General features: G+C 39.4%; 1 protein-coding gene across 2 annotated transcripts in view; it reads left to right on the forward strand.

Annotated features, from left to right (window-relative positions):
• The window catches only part of TENM1 (teneurin transmembrane protein 1), a 1301460-nt gene that overhangs the window by 1192852 nt on the left and 90976 nt on the right, over positions 1–17632 (forward strand). For both annotated transcript variants that reach the window (XM_033111932.1, XM_033111941.1), the window contains one exon: positions 4185–4339. In XM_033111932.1, coding sequence (XP_032967823.1) covers positions 4185–4339 — 155 coding nt within the window. The remainder of the gene's footprint in view (positions 1–4184; positions 4340–17632) is intronic.

The raw sequence follows: 17632 nt of genomic DNA on the forward strand, positions 1-17632 counted from the left end.
GGTCCTGGACTTTTGCTTTTGGAAAGGATTTGGATGACTGTTTCAACTTCATTACTGGTGATTGGTCTGTTAAGATTTTCCAGTTCTCAATGGTTCAGCCTTGGACGGCTATATTTTTCGGAGAACTTTTCCGTTTCTTCTAGGTTATTGAATTTGGTGGCATATAGTCCTTCATAGTATTCTTGGATGCTCCTTTGTATTTCTGTGGTGTCTGTGATAACTTCCCCTTTTTCATTTCTGATTTTGTTAATTAGTGTCTTGTCTCTTTTTAAATTAGTGAGTCTTGCCAAGGATTTGTCAATTTTGTTAATCTTTTCAAAGAACCAGGTGTTTGTCACATTAATTTTTTCTATTGTCTTTTTTTCTCTATTTCATTTCTTTCTGCTCTAATTTTTTTTATTTCCTTTCTTCTGCTGACATTGGGTTTCACTTGTTCTCTTTTTCTAGTTCTTTAAGGTGTAACATGAGGTTATTTATTTGGTATTTTTCTTGTTTCTTGAGATAGGCCTGTAATGATATAAATTTCCCTCTTAAAATTGCTTTCGCTGCATCCCAGAAATTTTGGTAGGATGTATTTTCATTGTTATTTTTTTCGATGTATCTTTTGATCTCTCCTCTAATTTCTTCTTTGACCCAGTCGTTCTTTAAAAATATGTTGTTTAATCTCCATGTATTTGTGTTTTTTCCTGCTTTCTTTTTGCAGTTGATATCCAATTTCAATGCCTTGTGATCAGAGAATATGCTTGGTGTGATTTCAATCTTCTTAAATTTGTTGAGGCTGATTTTATGTCCCAATATATGGTCTATCCTTGAGAATGTTCCATGTACACTAGAAAAGAATGCATAGTCTGATGTTTTAGGATGAAGTGCTCTATATATGTCAATTATTTCCATTTCATCTAATGTGTCATTTAGGGCTGCTATTGCGTTATTTCTTTTCTGTTTGGATGATCTATCCATAACTGTCAGTGATGTATTTAGGTCCCCTAGTATAACTGTGTTTTGTTCAATTTCTCCCTTTAGTTCTGTTAGTAGTTGCTTGGTATATTTCTGTGCTCCGTGATTGGGGGCATGAATATTGATGACTGTTATGTCTTCTTGTTGTATAGTCCCCTTTACCATTATGAAATGTCCATCTTTGTCTCTTGTTATATTTTTCACCCTGAAGTCTGTTTCATCTGATATCATTATGGCTACACCTGATTTTCTCTGGGTACCATTTGCTTGGAGTGTCAATTTCCACCCTTTCACTTTGAGTCTATGCTTGACTTTGTAGCTGAGATGTGTCTCTTGGAGACAGTATATGGTTGGGTTTAGTTTTTTGATCCAATCTGCTACTCTATGTCTTTTTACTGGTGAGTTCAGTCGATTTACATTTAGGGTGATTATTGATATGTGAGGATTTCCTGTCATTCTATCTTTAGTTTTCGGGTAAGGCTGTGCCTCCATTGTTTTTTTGCCTTTTTGTTTTTGTGTCTTATTTCTGTGTGGTTGTATTCTATGATGTTTTCCTCTGTTTCTTCTTTATTACAGTAAATATTTCAGTTCTGGATTTTTTTTCAGTGGTTATTCTTAAGTTTATTTAAAAGAAAGTTTGATATTTAGAGTATTCCATTGTCTTCAGCAGGCTTACTTTCTCCATTAGCATATTCTGGTTCAGGCCTTTACTGTCCCCCTTTTTATGTTTTGGTTGCCACTAATTGTCCCTGTTGATGGTAGTCGAATAACCTACTTTAGTATTTTTTGTAGTTCAGGTCATGTATTAGAAAATTCCCTCAGCTTCTGTATGTCTGAAAAAGTCTTTATTCCTCCTTCATATCTAAAGGATATCTTTGCTGGATATATTATTCTTGGCTCATAATTTCTCTCTTTCAATAATTTGAATATTTGGTTCAATTTCCTCCTGGCTTGTAGAGTTTATGCTGAAAAATCTGATGATAATCTAATGTGCTTTCCTTTGTAGGTTACCATCTTCTTTTCCCTGGCTGCCTTGAGGATTCTTTCTTTGTCATTGATTTTAGATAGCTTCAATACAATGTGCCTTGGAGAAGGCCTGTTGGGATTGAGGTAATTAGGTGTTCTATTTGCTTCTTGGTTTTGAGGATCCAGTTCTGCCCACAAGTTTGGGAAGTTCTCATCGAAAATTTGTTTGAATATATTCTCTGTTCTTATCTCTCTTTCTTCTCCTTCTGGTATGCCCATTATTCTTATGTTCCTCTTTCTGATGGAGTCAGAAAGTTCTTGCAGAGTTCTTTCATTTCTTTTACATCTCAAGTCTCTTTCTTCTTCCATCTGTGTAATTTCCAGGTTTCTATCTTCGAATTCACTGATTCTTCCCTCCATCTGGTCAACTCTACTACCTAAGCTGGCTATTTCATTCTTCATTTTTTCTATTGAATTCTTAATCTCCAGAAATTCTATTTGGTTCTTTTTTTAAAATTTCAATCTCTTTCCTAAAATGCTCATGTTGTTCTTTGATTGTGTTTCTGAGTTCATTAAACTGCTTTTCTGTGTTTTCTTGCATCTCGTTGAGTTTTTTCAGAACAACAATGTTGAATTCTCTGTCATTTAAGTCACATATTTCCATATCTTTAAGTTTCTTTTCTGGAGACTTTTCACTTTCTTTCTGAGTTGTCTTGTTGCCTTGGTTATTCATGGGAATTACTGATTTATTATTTATTTTCCTAGACATCTACAGGAGAGGCTTCTGCAATAGGCTGATAGGAAGAGGTCTTTCTTTTGTTTTCCAGTACTTGTTTGTAGTGTGTTTTATTTTCTCTCCAACTGTAGCCTTTTATTTCTCTCACACGGTATTGCCATGTTTTCTCTGCACTATTCCAGCTTCTCACACAATGGGGAGATTCCCTGAGAGAGGGGCTTCTCCTCTGTTAATAGTTTGCTTGGGTCACAGGGCACAGTGTCCGTGTGGGTATGCGGGGAGCTTTTGAAGTTCCAAAGCTCTTCCTGCACCAGATTCAGAGCCCGTATATTTCAGCAGTTCTGTTTTCTCCTACAGGGATCCGCCCAGATAGTTGGGGCCAGGGGCGGGTTGAGTTGTGAGAGGTGTCCCAGAGCAATGGCAGCGACCACCACCACAGCCGGTTCTGCTTGCACAGCTCCCTCCCCTTTGCTGGAACTCGTTTGGCTGTGAATCTGTGTCTGTGGTCCACAGTTCTCAGAACAGCAAATATTCTGTTCTTTTGATCTGACACTGCTACTTTTCCGCTTCTAGCACCAGCCAGGTGGGAGCGGGGCGAGCTCTGGGAAGGTAGGGAGGGGGCACGTAGTCTTAGTGCCTAAGGCTTCCATTCTCTTCTCTGCAGTGAGGGCTTAAACCACCGTTTTCAGTCTTCTTCCCTCAGTCTTTTCTTTGATGTCTCTGCTGTGAACGTTCGGTTCAGCCGTGTCATATGCTGCCCCCTCAGCCCTGTGGGCCATAAACGGAGCCCTAGCAGGTCAAGTTCTTCCCTCTCCTGCAGCTGTGGTAGTTCTGGGATGCAGCGAGCTCGGAGCACTGAGCTAGGTCTGCGTCCTGCGCCCACGTTGCTCCATCTCTGCACTTCTTACTTCCCACCTCCCCCGTTTGCTCAATTTGCCCACCTTTAGGTGAATTTAGTAGTGTGCCTCTTCATCTTGCCTGTCTGCTGTGCAGGGAGCCCTTTGTGGAGTTATAGTTGTTCAATTAGTTTTAAATTCCAGGGGAGATTTACAGAGGCTCACCTCACAGAGGCTCACCTCATGCCACCATTTTGATCGGGTGTTTTCTCTGGTATTTCTAGTTCAACTATGGAAATAAGAAATTGGCTTATGCATCTGCACCCTAAAAGAAATGCAATGCATACTGCCTCCCTTGTCTTTTCCCATTTATCTTAAAGAAGATTTTTTTTTCTGTTTGTTAAGGTTAGCAGGTATCAAGGGGGTGGAAATGTAAAATTGGACAACACAAAATTATTAGTCCTGGCTTTGTCTCCACATGTTACATTTTGTCATTTCTTTTCAATACACAAAGAAATGAATGTGTGCTCAAACAGACCTATCCTATTACTGTCCTGTCTGTGCTGAGCAAAATTGAATCCATATGCCTTTAAAATGCTTTTCCATTTCTATGGCTTCTCTCAAATTCCTGATCTTGGTGCAAATGTGGCCCACCAGCCTCCTAATGTTCATTTGCTCTTTCCCAACAGGCATCACAGTTGATAGACATGGATTCGTTTACTTTGTGGATGGGACTATGATTCGGAGAATTGATGGGAATGCTGTGATCACCACTGTAATTGGCTCAAATGGTCTTACTTCCACACAGCCACTGAGCTGTGATTCAGGAATGGACATCTCTCAGGTAGGCACCACTGGTTTTCAAGTGTTATCACCATTTGGCATCATGGAAATGAATAAAAATTTTCTCGTATAGAAATTAGATAGAAAGGAAGCCTGAGGTATCTGTTATAACACCAGACAGCAGAAGTTTCTCTTTATGTAAGTTACTTTTTGCCTCCTCAGAAAAGCACTGTTAGGGGTAAAGATGGGAGTAATGATAGGTGGAATGTTGAATTTAAGTCTCTCAAATTTGAATCAATTAGAGGGTAAGACCAATTTTATTTATTAAATATTTTCCAAGATATATAAATTTTATTATTTTTAAATAATAAATACAATAACTCACATTATTGTATTGTACTGTAATTGTACTGTAATTAATACAGTAACTCACATTTGGAAAAGTACTGACTACTGAAGTCTTTAGAAATCTTTTTAAATGAATATATGAACAAGACTTGTTATTCGTATGTCCATAAATAGCAATTTTGAGGACATTTGGAAGTTTTCTTGAGTAAAAGCAATGTTCCCTCTGAGATCTATTTTACATATATTTAGGAAAGCTTTTTGCCAGTGAGAATGAAAGGTAAAATTCAGTGTAGCTCTCAGCTGAGTCCAAAGTTCTGATTTTACCACAATACTACAAAATCAGGATTAGACATGTAGAGAGACTATAGTGCATACAGCATAGTCCCACCACCCTGTGAAATGTCTTTCTTAGTCCACAGACACAAGAGGTTGCTATGTAGAATGTGGGAAATAGACTAGACAATCCTCAGAGGGACTTTCAAGCTCTAATATTCCATGAACCTGTGACTTTGATGAAGGAGATTACTACATAATCTTTTCAAATAAATTAAAGTAGAAATTGAGAGTTTTAAGATTGGTTAGTGTATCAAAGAGGATGGTTTTGTCAGCAAGTAATAAAACACTTATCTAAAAGTGGCTTGAACAATTAGGTTTCATTATCTCAGAGTGAGATGACCAGAAGTAGGCAAAGATACCAGCATATTTCCATCTTGTGCCACATTGGGCAAAATCGAGTCACATGCCCTTGCCTTCACCAGTCACTGGCAAAGGAGAAATGAGATCTCCAAAATGGATTCAGACCCTCTGGAACTGCATCACCTTCCCTGAGCATATTGCTTCCTGATTCTTGAACCAAAATCAGGGTTCCGTTATCAAGGAATGAAGGATTGCTGTTGGGTAGACAGCCAGCGATATCCTCCAGAGTTAGAAAATTCCTGTTGCTTCATTCTTCATACTGCCTAAAACCTTGGATAACAAGGAAAGGAAAGTGAACACATCACCCAAAAAACTTTTCTTTAGTCATTAGATCTAATACACCCCACCCCCATCACCATCCCCCATGCATACAGATCTCTATAAAACACTGAAAATGTGCCTATTGGGGGGTTTCTTCTTCTCTTTGTGCGCCTGCCTTGCCTCCAGAAACTCAGAAAATAGTCAACCACAAAAATAAGATGGCTATTTCAAGGCCTGAAAAACTGTCAAAATGAATGAACCATTCTTAAGAGATATTTGAGTGGATCAGACTATCAAGTCCTAGAGCAGTCTAACCTTCTATGATGCAAAATCCAGCAGAAGGCAAGGAAAAGGGGCATTATTCATGGTAGTAAGGAAGAGTGTGAATGTGTTTATATGGAGGAGGGGGACAAAGGAGAGAAGATGCACATATATGATTCACTTGTAGGATACTTTTAACTTATAGTAGGACACTTAGAATTGCAATCAGTCAACTCTAAACAACTTATCTGTTTCTGTGTGGAAAAGTTATGCTGAAAAGAGAATTCTTTGTCTAAATAGAGCAAACATATGATCCTCATCACCATGAGAAGGGTTCTTTGTCACATGACACTTTCCAAACCATAACTGCCATAACTACCATAACTACCTCATTCCTTTCAGGATTTAGAGTGCAGCCTATTGAAAAGGGGCCCTAGTCACCAGGAGAGAGAATCACATTTTTCTTATGACATTTCATTCCAAGCCTCAGTTTCCCTGATGCCCCCTCCCTTTTCCTTACACAACTTAAGCTTTAGAAAAACAGTAGGTTTTTTGGGAGGGAGGGGAATAAGATAAGGTGGGAGGATGGGTGTTAGAAGCCAGCAGGGCAGACTGGGATAGAAAGCAGGCTTCATGTCCAAATTATTTGGCAGCTATCTCTGCTATTGTCCATCATGTCCTGCTCTGTTCTTAAAGCACTCTAAAGAGTAACTAGAATTTGTCCTCATAGCTGACAGAGAACAAGTCCATACTGATATCTACCTCAGTGTCCAGATTATAACCCTCCACTTTTATTAGGGGCTTGTTTTTCATGGCTCCATTCCCTCAGTCCAATATTACCTCTGCTGGTCCAAATCCTATTCCTCACCCTCTTCACACCTCATCTCTTCCATGGCAACTTTCCCTGATGGTTCTAGTCCTCACTGTTGTCTCATTCCCTTACTGAAAGTTAGTATCACCATGTTTAATATGTAACCTGTTCTCTGCTACCCAGTTGTATATCCAACTAGTCTCCCAAGATAGACTCCATGTTCTTTGGGCATGCATAGTAAATGCTCAGCAGGCAGAGTTAACATATATACCCATACTGAAAGGACATTATGGTATAAAGAAAATGGAGAAGTACTGAAAGATGAAGCTAGAGAACTAAGTGGAGACCACATGGTGAAGGACTTTATAAGTATGTAGTATTTCAGTTTTAGCCAATAGACAATAGGGAGCCAATAATAGTATTAAGCGTGGAAATGCATTTTTCAAAGATCATTCCAACTATAGTATAGAGAATCAAGTGGAAGGAAACTGTTAGAGGCAGGGAGATCACTTAAGAGGCAGTTGAAGTAATATAGGTATGATGGGGACAAAACATCAATATATACGTGATTAACAGCTTTTCAAGAGACTTCTGTACAAATTGCTTTCCAATGTTGTTTGTTTTTGTTTGTTTGTTTGTTTTGTTTTTTGTTTTGGATGTTCAGATGATATACCTTTGGGATACAACTCCGTGATGACCATGAAGCTGCTCAGCTTTATGTGGGTTCATAGGCAAACAATGATAATGACCAAACCTAAAGAATCAGCAGTATGGATTAAGAAAGCTAGACAGAGTGCTGAAGTATTGGAGCTAGAAATCAAAGAGCTTGTTGACTGATGACTGACTTAATTTTGGAATTAAGGAACTATGTATATGTATGTGGTGGTAAGAAGGATATAAGAGGAAGAGAAGCACGTTTGGGTGAGGGTTGGATATGCATTCAGTTTGGGGCATGTTGAATTTAAGGTGCTGATGTGCATCCAAGAAATATATCTGGGAGGCAATTTGATATAGGTCTAATGCTAGAGGCCTGAAATAGAGATTAGATATGGGATTATCATTTTATACCTGGTAATGGCAAATAGAGGAGTGGATGAGATTTTTCCAGGGAGGCTACATAGCAGAAAAAAAAAGAGAAAATTTAAGGCCCAACTCCTAGGAATACCAATATTCAAAAGAAGGCTAAGGATTGGAAGCCCACAGAAGAGACTGAGCAGATGAGACCTGACAGGTAGGAGGGAACCCAGAAATCTGTGTGGTCAAAAAAGCCAAAGGAAACAAGGTTTTCAAAAGGAATGGAATGGTTAATATCAAATGCTGCTTAGAGGTCACATACAATAAGATGTTTTTTCTAAGAAGCCATTTGGTTTGACAGTATTCGTGACTCTGATAAGAGTGCCTTTGGTAGAGCACTAATTAATTGGAGTCAGATTGTAGTGGTAAAGTGGGAGGTGAAGAAATAGAGAAAGTGAAAATAAATCACTCTTTTGAGATGTTTGGCTGGGAAGGGAAAGCTTTGGCATTGAAGCAAATCAGTACCCATGTAAGGCACGGGTGGACAAAAGCTGGAGAACACTGACTAAAATCATATGGGTGAATGGACAGTGTCTACCAGGAGGAAGCCAGTGTGTGGTGCAGCTTCCCAGATGCTCAGCCTCTATGGCTAGAGTTTCCCCTGTCTGTTTAGACAACTGTGGCCGATTTGGGACCCATGTTTCCCATGACTGTACTTAAGAACATGGGCTGTCTTCAGCTAGAGGGAAACTGAGTAGGGAGCTTCATAACACCTTCCAAAAACAAAGTCCCAGTTGTTTATCATAGTACTTATAGTGATCCAGCTGAGCTTACACTGTGCTCAGTTTCATGTATCAGTAAATCAAAATATATTAATGGGTGAGGGTGGAGACAAATGTGTAAATGAGAACACAAAGATTCTGCTGACAAGGATAGACAGAAGAGAAACTGGAGGCCTGTGCTACAGCATGAGGCTTGGAATCAAACCTTATGAACAGCTGACTGATTCTAAAACTATGTAGCAGTATGATACATTATCAAAAGATTTTACAGAGTTCCCACCTTTTGAAACTTTTAAAGCAAATGTTGGCTGGCAATAATCTATGAATGCTTGAAATACAGGCCTCTCTGGATTCAGGAAGATGGATAAATTATTTCCTCAAAGTCCCTTCCAACTCCATGAAGGTTTCTCTACAGAAATATAACCCAGTTCCTAAAGGTCTTTGTTACTTTCCCTGCGTTTCAAAACCGAAATGTCCCCAGCAAAGGAAGGCGCATTCATGCTAGCACAGTACTTTTAGAAACTGGGAAGTAATTCAGACAACAGTCCCTTTTCTCTTACTTGCTTTTGTCTTCTGCACTTTTCTGAGGCAGACCTCAGCCTGAAAAAGAATCAATCCTCAATAGCCTGCCCTAATCTTCAGCAAGTCCTAGTGTTCTCCCTACAGTAATTTAAATAATTGCTACCACTTATTGAGAGCTTACTATGTGCCAGGAACTATGCTAAGCATATTGTTCACATTTTATCTCCACAACCGAAACACTTTTGAGAAGTAGGTATAATTACCCCCATCTACAGAGGAGAAAACTGGTAGTCAGAAGGATTATGTGTTGTACTATGACCATAGAGTTATTAAGTGATACAGCCAAGTTTCGAGAACAAGCTTTCTGACCCCAGTGTACATTTTTCCAACTTCTGTATTCTCAACAACAATTGGAGATGACCAAATATCATTGTATTTAGTGGGTGGCAAATGTCATTTGGTTGAGAAATACACAGTTTATTCACAGAATGTGTGTTCAATGGCACTTAGGAAACAGTTTAATAAAATCTAATCATCTCAAGAAATGAAATTTGCTTTGACAATTTCATCTCAAGAAATGAAATTTGATTTGTTCAAAATCAATATTTTTTTTTTAGTTTACTCAAATGTGAAACTGAGCTCTCAGTATAAACTCTGAAGCATAACTGCCCTTTGTAAACACTGCCATAAACAACCAAGCCTTTCACTTCAAGAGATGAGTTGATTGTGAAGAGATTGAACTCTTTATTTCCGTTGCTGCTTTTGAATCATCTTGCTCTGGTAACTCACTTCCATCTCATGCCTAACTAGAATGAAATTGGGAATTAGAGCAAGTCTCTTGGTACGATAGCAAATGTGAGAGTTGATTACTCCTTGGATCCAGCCTAATACGCTCCCCTAAATCAGCCCAACAGCAGATATACCAGCAACATGGACCTTCTATATAGACAGGTAATCCTGTTGAACCACTGTCCCTAAAATACACACTTTGAGGTGTTTTTCGAGAGTATCTGCTACATAACCAGTCCTCCACAAATGCTTATTGGGTCATCTGGGTACTCCCCGGTGGTTCTCAAAAGCACCTAACAGGTAGAGAGAGGCATCATCCACAGTTATGAAAGGGCAATAATTGATTCTTTGGAGGAGCAAACTTTGGCCCCATGCTTTTAATCTATTGAGTTAGTCTACTGGAAATCCTATTCCTCTCCCCAATCATTTGATGCTGGACTTCCCTCCAGAATATTCTCCTCAGGTAGTAACAGCCCAACCTCTCCTTAAATGCCTCTTGTGATAAGGAACACACCAGAGCCCCCAGACAGCTCATTGCATCTTTGAATGCATGTTTCTGATGGATGGAAAGCTCTTCTGGGTTCCCTTTAACTGTTTCATCTTCCTTCAACTTTCACCGTCTAGTCTTACTGCAACTCTTCAGGCCCTTTTTTATTAATTTAATCTGTTTTTAATGAAATAAATGTATTAGTGAACCAAGCACTATACTGGGTACTTTCATATGTATTATCTTATTTAATCCTCATGACAATTCTTCAAAGTAAGTATTGTTTCCCTATTTTTAATAAACATGAAAAACAAGGTTCAGAGGAGTTGAGTAATTTGACCAAGGTCACACAATCGATAAGTGGCAGAGTTGAAATTTGAACCTGGTCAACCTGAGGCCAAAGTCCACATGTTTTTCAGAAAACTACTATATCAAATTACCTCTTCCACATGATAGCCCTATCAATATATGTGAACAACTCTCTCAGGCTTTCTAAGTCACATCCCTAGTTCATTTAATAGAACTTCACTTGGTATGGTTTTGAGTTCCTTCACCATTCTCCTCACTCTTCTCTGAACATGTTCCCATTTATCTATCTCTTTGAAAGTGAGGTTTTCAGAAATGAATTAAATAATCCAGATGTGCTTTAACTCAGAGGTAGAATGGGGACTATCACAATCCTCTTTCTATATTCTCTGTCTCTGTTAATTTTTCCTGGTGGTTTTCAAAAGGATTTTTTCCAAAGAACATTTACTTCAAACAAAATAAGACCCCATATGTAAAACAGATGCAAGCAGCAAACTCAAACAAGTAGCATCCCAGAAACTTCCTTATTCAGGCTCCCTCCCACTCAATGGTAGTTTGCATGGTGACACCAAAGGCACTTTTGCAAAATGCTAAGGAAATAAAGAGCATAGATTAAGAAACCACAGCTGAAGTTGAATTGGATTTTTGGACATTTTTGACATATGATGTGATTACAGAGGATTAAAAATTCATCTGTCTCTATCCCTATCTCCTTATCTTGTACTTGCACAGTTCGTTATTTGCATCAAAGTGTAGGATCTTACATTAGTCTGTATTCAATTCCATCTTATTGCATTCAGTCTATATCTTTATAGTCTTCTGCTACTATCCAATAGCTTCACTATACTTCCCAGCCTTGTGTCACCTATGGATTGATTAATGTTTTCTATGTCTTCATCTGTGATAAAATTGATGGATAAATACACCAAGATGAAATTGTAGCACTACGGGTCTAGTTATCTATTAGATTATGAACCCATGTGTTTGAACTATCATCTATGTGTTATTTTTCACAGTGGATCAGGAAATAAACATAATAGCCTATGACCAACTTTTAAAATAATAAAATAAAACTAAAAGTTCAGAGGGTATCATGTGTAGTAAGGGTAAGTAAGTAAGCATTATTTCATTAAATTTTTATTTCGATTGTAAATCCTGGATAATGGTGTAAAATATATATTAGTAAAAGTCATAGTCAAAACAAGTTTGAAAGCCTCTATCCTCACTGATATTTTCCCCAACTTATCAACAGAGGTATCATGAGAAACCTCACCAGGTTGGTAACTCGGTTTAAAAGGAAATAAGAATCCTTTGACATAATGTATTTCTAGTCACAGTGTCCATAAGCACCACTTCCTCATCTAAGAACTGAGAAACAACTGTCTAATAACACAATTCAAGGATCTTTTCTGAATTAGATTCCCTCCTGATGCAGTTTGTGGGGCACATCTTCTGACTCTTCTTGAAGTCAGAGCCATATTTAACCATCTCAAATCTCTACCACTCACTGTTTCTCAATAGTCACAAAAATTTGTTCTAAAAACCCATTTGCAAGTTCTCTCTAAGAGGTAATTTTCCCTCGCCACGAAACTTGAATACAGTTTAAAGTAGTTAGCTGCTCTTTTGCAGTCCCTTCACCCATCTGAGACTTTGGTAACCTTGAATTAGTGTTCTTTGTGGTCATTCTCCTTAAACAGAGAAAACAAAACTTTTCTCTTTTGTGGCCGACCAGCAGCCACGAATCAACGAAGAACCTGAAAGGGGGAGTGGGAATTAAATAAAGACACTCACAATTAATTAAGATGCGATATCGGTCTCCAATGATGCTGAAGCACTGAGTTTACTTTCTTTCACCAATTTATACCATCTGTGTACATGCAGCTTAACAATCATGAGTATGCATTATCTCATTAAGAGTAAATTTATGACTTTTACATACAAACTACAAAATCCTTGAAACTTTCCCAAAGTCATTATCTCATGACAAAGCCCACCAATTATCCTGCTAGTCTTCAGTCCTCAGTGTCCGGGGACGGTCACTCCCACCTCATTCCTCAGCAGCTTGCAAGCACCCTCCAGGTGCAGGCAGAGATAATGCCTTAGAAGCTGAAACAAGTTAATCATAAACTGAGCCAGTCTGCAAGGCTTTAGAATAACAAGAAATCATGGCTCCCCACATCTCCCCCTTTTTTATTTTATAGAAGCAAAATCCATATTACAGGAGATATAAGGTGACGGTGCCTGTCTTAGGCACCCCGGGACCGTCTCATCAATTAACCCGTCTTTGGAACTTGTATTTTATAATACAAGCCCTGTCTTAGGTGTTGAAGGACCTCCCAGGATTTACCCGTCATTGGCTAACCCGTCCCAATGCATACAAGGGGGAGAGAGAGACTTAAGGCCTTGTCTTAAGTTCAAGCTGATGGATGTCAGCTCGCAAGTCTAACATCCTGCTGATGAAACATTTAATGAGGATGGGGAGTAGGCACAGAACCAAACAGACACAGATGCCCAATATAAGAAAAATCATAACAGAATGGGTAATATGAGGCATAGATGGCATAGCATTTCTAAGAGCATCAATAAACTCAGAAGCAGCCTGAGCTGCATCAAATTTCAAGGGTTCAGCATCTCTCATATTTTGAATTTCATCATGAAGCCGAAACATATCTAAAGACACATTAGCATCATGCCAAATTTTTTTTAGTATACCAAGGTCCAGAGATATTAACAGGAAGCATAACAAAAGATGGTTGTTTAAGTATCATAACATTAGTTCCTAACGGCACCCAAGAAATACAATTTGTTAAAGAACAATTATTACAGGAAACATTAAATTGATTTTCTACAAAGTGTACATTAATATTTCCAATCAAAAGTGTATATGGGGAAGGAACACAAGCAGATACATTAACAGATTTTTTAGACCAGTCTCTAGTCCCATCTTGTAAATCCGTCACCTGACTGCAGGGAGTGCCTGATTTACAAAACTTTTCAAATGTTGTTTTATGTGTCCATTAGAAGTCAATTCTAGGGCGTGAGTGTCATTGACATAGACTGGAATCTCAGGACCTTCCCATACAGCAGGGTGGAGGATTGGTGGATCAGGTACATAGGCCCAATACGTCTGGTCTTCTTCTGCATTGCTGAGGGTCATCAATGTCATCAGCAGGTAGAGGGTCCACATGTCGCACCAATCGTTCTGGCAGCCACCGAGGGCCTTCTGCATCCTGTGGAAAAACACAAACATGCCCTCGGCCCCATATGAGGACTGGATATGGGCCTTGCCAAAAGCCTGTAAGTGGGTCTTTCCATTTGACCAAAGCCTGAGGGGCAGCAGACGGATGCCAAAAGCGCTCTGCAGCACTCTTACCATGGGCATCCAAGGTCAAAAAATTTTGAACAAAGAGAGAATGAGACAGGTAATTATGGGGCGTCAGGGGATATAACTCCCCCTTTTTTATTTTTTGCAAATTGACTTTTAATGTGCCATGAGTGCATTCAACAATCCCTTGCCCTTGGGGATTGTAAGGAATGCCAGTAACACGATTGATAGAGAATTGCTGGCAAAATAAAGAGAATTTTTTGCTGAATGGCTTTCTCAACCTTAGAGAGAGCCTTCCGTGTGGGCTCAGTAAGAGACCTGGGGGAGGTCGGATCAGAATCTCCTTTTAAAATTTTAAACAGTGGTTTAAGATCTCCAGTAGTTAATCCCAAAGAAGGGCGCAGCCAATTAATATCTCCCAACAACTTTTGAAAATCATTAAGAGATTTAAGATGATCTTTTTTAAGCTCTATTTTTTGTGGAGTGAAATACTGAGCAAACAACTGAAATCCCAAGTAAGAATAAGGCTCACTTCTCTGTACTTTTTTGGGTGCAATAATAAGACCTGAGGCCAGAAGGTTTTTTTTTATATTTACAAAGCAAGCTAACAACACCCCTTCCTTCTTACAGGCCAACAAAATGTCATCCATATAATGAATGATGTAAACAGAAGGAAACTGTGTTTTGGTGTTATTAATTGCTTTACTAACAAACATCTGACACAAGTTGGGGCTATTTGCCATGTCTTGGGGAAAGACTCGCCACTGATATCTTTTTATAGACTAGTTTTATTTACTTTTTTAAAATCTTGTAACAATCTCTATTTTTCCGATTTTTTCTTAATTACAAAAATGGGTGAATTTCAGGGTGAAGTAGATTTAATTATATGGCCTTTATCAAGCTGCTCCTGTACTATAAGGTTAATGGGGAGGCTGGGAATTAAACCCGGGCCTCCTGTATGGCAGGCGAGAATTTTACCACTGAGCCACCAATGCTTTACTAGACAAAACATCTAAAATTGCCATTGTAAAAGGGGCGATAGGACCGTACTGTGTGCAAGCTTCTTCTAATTTTTTTTATTTGTTTTTATTGAAAAGGCCTCCTTTTTCTAAACACATTTTTTGTCTGGTCAAGCCTTTTAAAAACAGGATATACTCCAAATTGTTTTAAAGACTCTCCCTGCTTATGAGTCTCTTTGCAAGCCAATTGAAGAGGGGAGCGCACAACAGAATCTGACCCTGGTTTAACATATCCTGGCAGGGGGGTCTTTACCCCGAGGATCCCACTGATCTCTTAAAGAAATCTGGGGACCCAGAGGACAATTTTCTTTACCCACAGCAACTTTGAGTTCGACTAATTGTCCTTGAATCATCTTTATCTGTTTTGTAAGTGTAACTATAGGATTTGCAAGCCGTCTGCTCTCTTGAGCTGCAGCCACCACTAAATCTTCCTGATCTTGAGGGTTTAAATTTTTCCAGTGTTTATCTGGAGGTTTCTGGCTAACAGGCTCTTTATTATGCTTAGCAAGTCCCTCTGCATATCTGACTCTCTTCCCCTCCTCTTTCTCCTCCGGAGAGGCAGCAGATGGAAAAGTTTTCTCAGCATAATCAGCCCCCTCCCTTTCTCCCAGCTCTTCCAGTGAAGCGGCAAACGGAAGGGTTTCTTCATTCCCTGCCTGTTTTACTCTTTCTAACTTACAGCCTTCCCTTTTAAGATCTAAGCAATCTCTGATTAAAGTCCACAATCCAAATGTTTCTATAGGGACCCGCAGAGGTCCTTGGACACTATAATAGCCTTGTAATTGTTCTCCAACCTTTTCCCAAGTCTCCAAGCTGACGGTACCTTCATCTGGAAACCATGGGCAAACTTCCTTTACAAATTCTAAAAATTTATCTAATTGCTCTTTGCTCACCCTGCTGCCACGGGCGGCAAGTAATCTCTTAAGTCCTCTAACACACAGGTCCTTGCTGCTGGCGTGACCCATTCTCTTAAGTCCTCTAACACACAGGTCCTTGCTGATAGCGTGACCTATTTCTCTTTTCCCTGACTCGGCCCTTCTTTCACACAAATAATTCAATCAGATGCCCGTCTGGCCGTGCCCCTTATGGGACCAAATCTGTCGTAGCTAGAGGCGTGTCGGTATAACCCCCCGACCAGGCAGAACAAAGTTCTGATCGCCGTTATGCCGTAAGACAGAACCGGAAACGCAGTTTCGAGCCCAAACAAGCTCCGTAACACGAGGTCGTGGAGCTATCACTCACTCACACACTCATTCGACCAAGGGGACAGTGTCCTACTCACCATACCTTCAACACTCTATAACCGAGCTGGGCCCAACCTGTACGGTGTTCCTCACTGATGCCCCCGTGTTCAGGCCCCACGTTGGGCGCCAATTGTGGCCGACCAGCAGCCACGAATCAACGAAGAACCTGAAAGGGGGAGTGGGAATTAAATAAAGACACTCACAATTATGATGATGCGGCCGGTCTTCAGTGATCCTGAAGCACTGAGTTTACTTTCTTTCACCAATTTATACCATCTGTGTACATGCAGCTTAACAATCATGAGTATGCATTATCTCATTAAGAGTAAATTTATGACTTTTACATACAAACTACAAAATCCTTGAAACTTTCCCAAAGTCATTATCTCATGACAAAGCCCACCAATTATCCTGCTAGTCTTCAGTCCTCAGTGTCCGGGGACGGTCACTCCCACCTCATTCCTCAGCAGCTTGCAAGCACCCTCCAGGTGCAGGCAGAGATAATGCCTTAGAAGCTGAAACAAGTTAATCATAAACTGAGCCAGTCTGCAAGGCTTTAGAATAACAAGAAATCATGGCTCCCCACACTCTTTCATCCATCAGCATTATACCACCTGCCCCAAGCAGCAGACCTCTGCCTTCCCTGGTTGTTTTCCGCTCTCTGCATAACTGAAAAAGCCATTATCTATTGTCCTTAGAATATTTGGCAAGCTTCATATAACTAATCACAAATGGATAGAAGGGGAAATATAAAGCCTCCTCTTCAAAATCTGCATGTCAATTCAACTTAATACAAGTGGATTTAGCATTTTCTGTTGTTTTGAATATATATATATATATATATATATATATATATATATATATATATATATATATATATAATAACATCCAGGCATGAAAAGTTATAGCAATCAAGGGAGAATAAAAGAAAAGAAACTTTAGTTTTAGAACAGAAAAGGTACTTTCTTTTCCCCTTCTTAAAACTCTTGACTAATGTCTCTCATTGTCTCTTCCTCTCTACTGTGACAACCCTTTCATGTCTACAGAATGTCCTCCATCACCCTGAGTGATACGGATGATATTGAAACTCAAGTTCTTCAGGGGTTACTTGCCTTTCTTTGTGCACTTCCATCACTTTCCCATGTGCACACTGAAAGAGAATAAAATTAGATCTTTCGAATGGAGGCCATTGTAAGTGAAATTCCCTGCAGGGACAGACTTCTGAATTTTGTAATGCACTATAGGGAATCAAGAAAATCTGAATTATAATAAGTTTGCTTGAATAAAGGGATCTCCTGGAGGTTGGAAGGGGGTGGGTAGAAAGTTTATTTTAAAACTTCTTGCCACTAGAGATGGAAATCTCACAACCTCCACCCCCAGCACACCCTCCTAATGCTTCAATGACTACAGAAACTTTCTCACTGTCAAATCAAAGAAAAGGTCTGTGGCCACACTCCAGATAACTCAGACAGAGGGATATGTGGTAGAA

Source organism: Rhinolophus ferrumequinum, chromosome X (assembly GCF_004115265.2).
Source record: "Rhinolophus ferrumequinum isolate MPI-CBG mRhiFer1 chromosome X, mRhiFer1_v1.p, whole genome shotgun sequence".
Taxonomy (NCBI): domain Eukaryota; kingdom Metazoa; phylum Chordata; class Mammalia; order Chiroptera; family Rhinolophidae; genus Rhinolophus; species Rhinolophus ferrumequinum.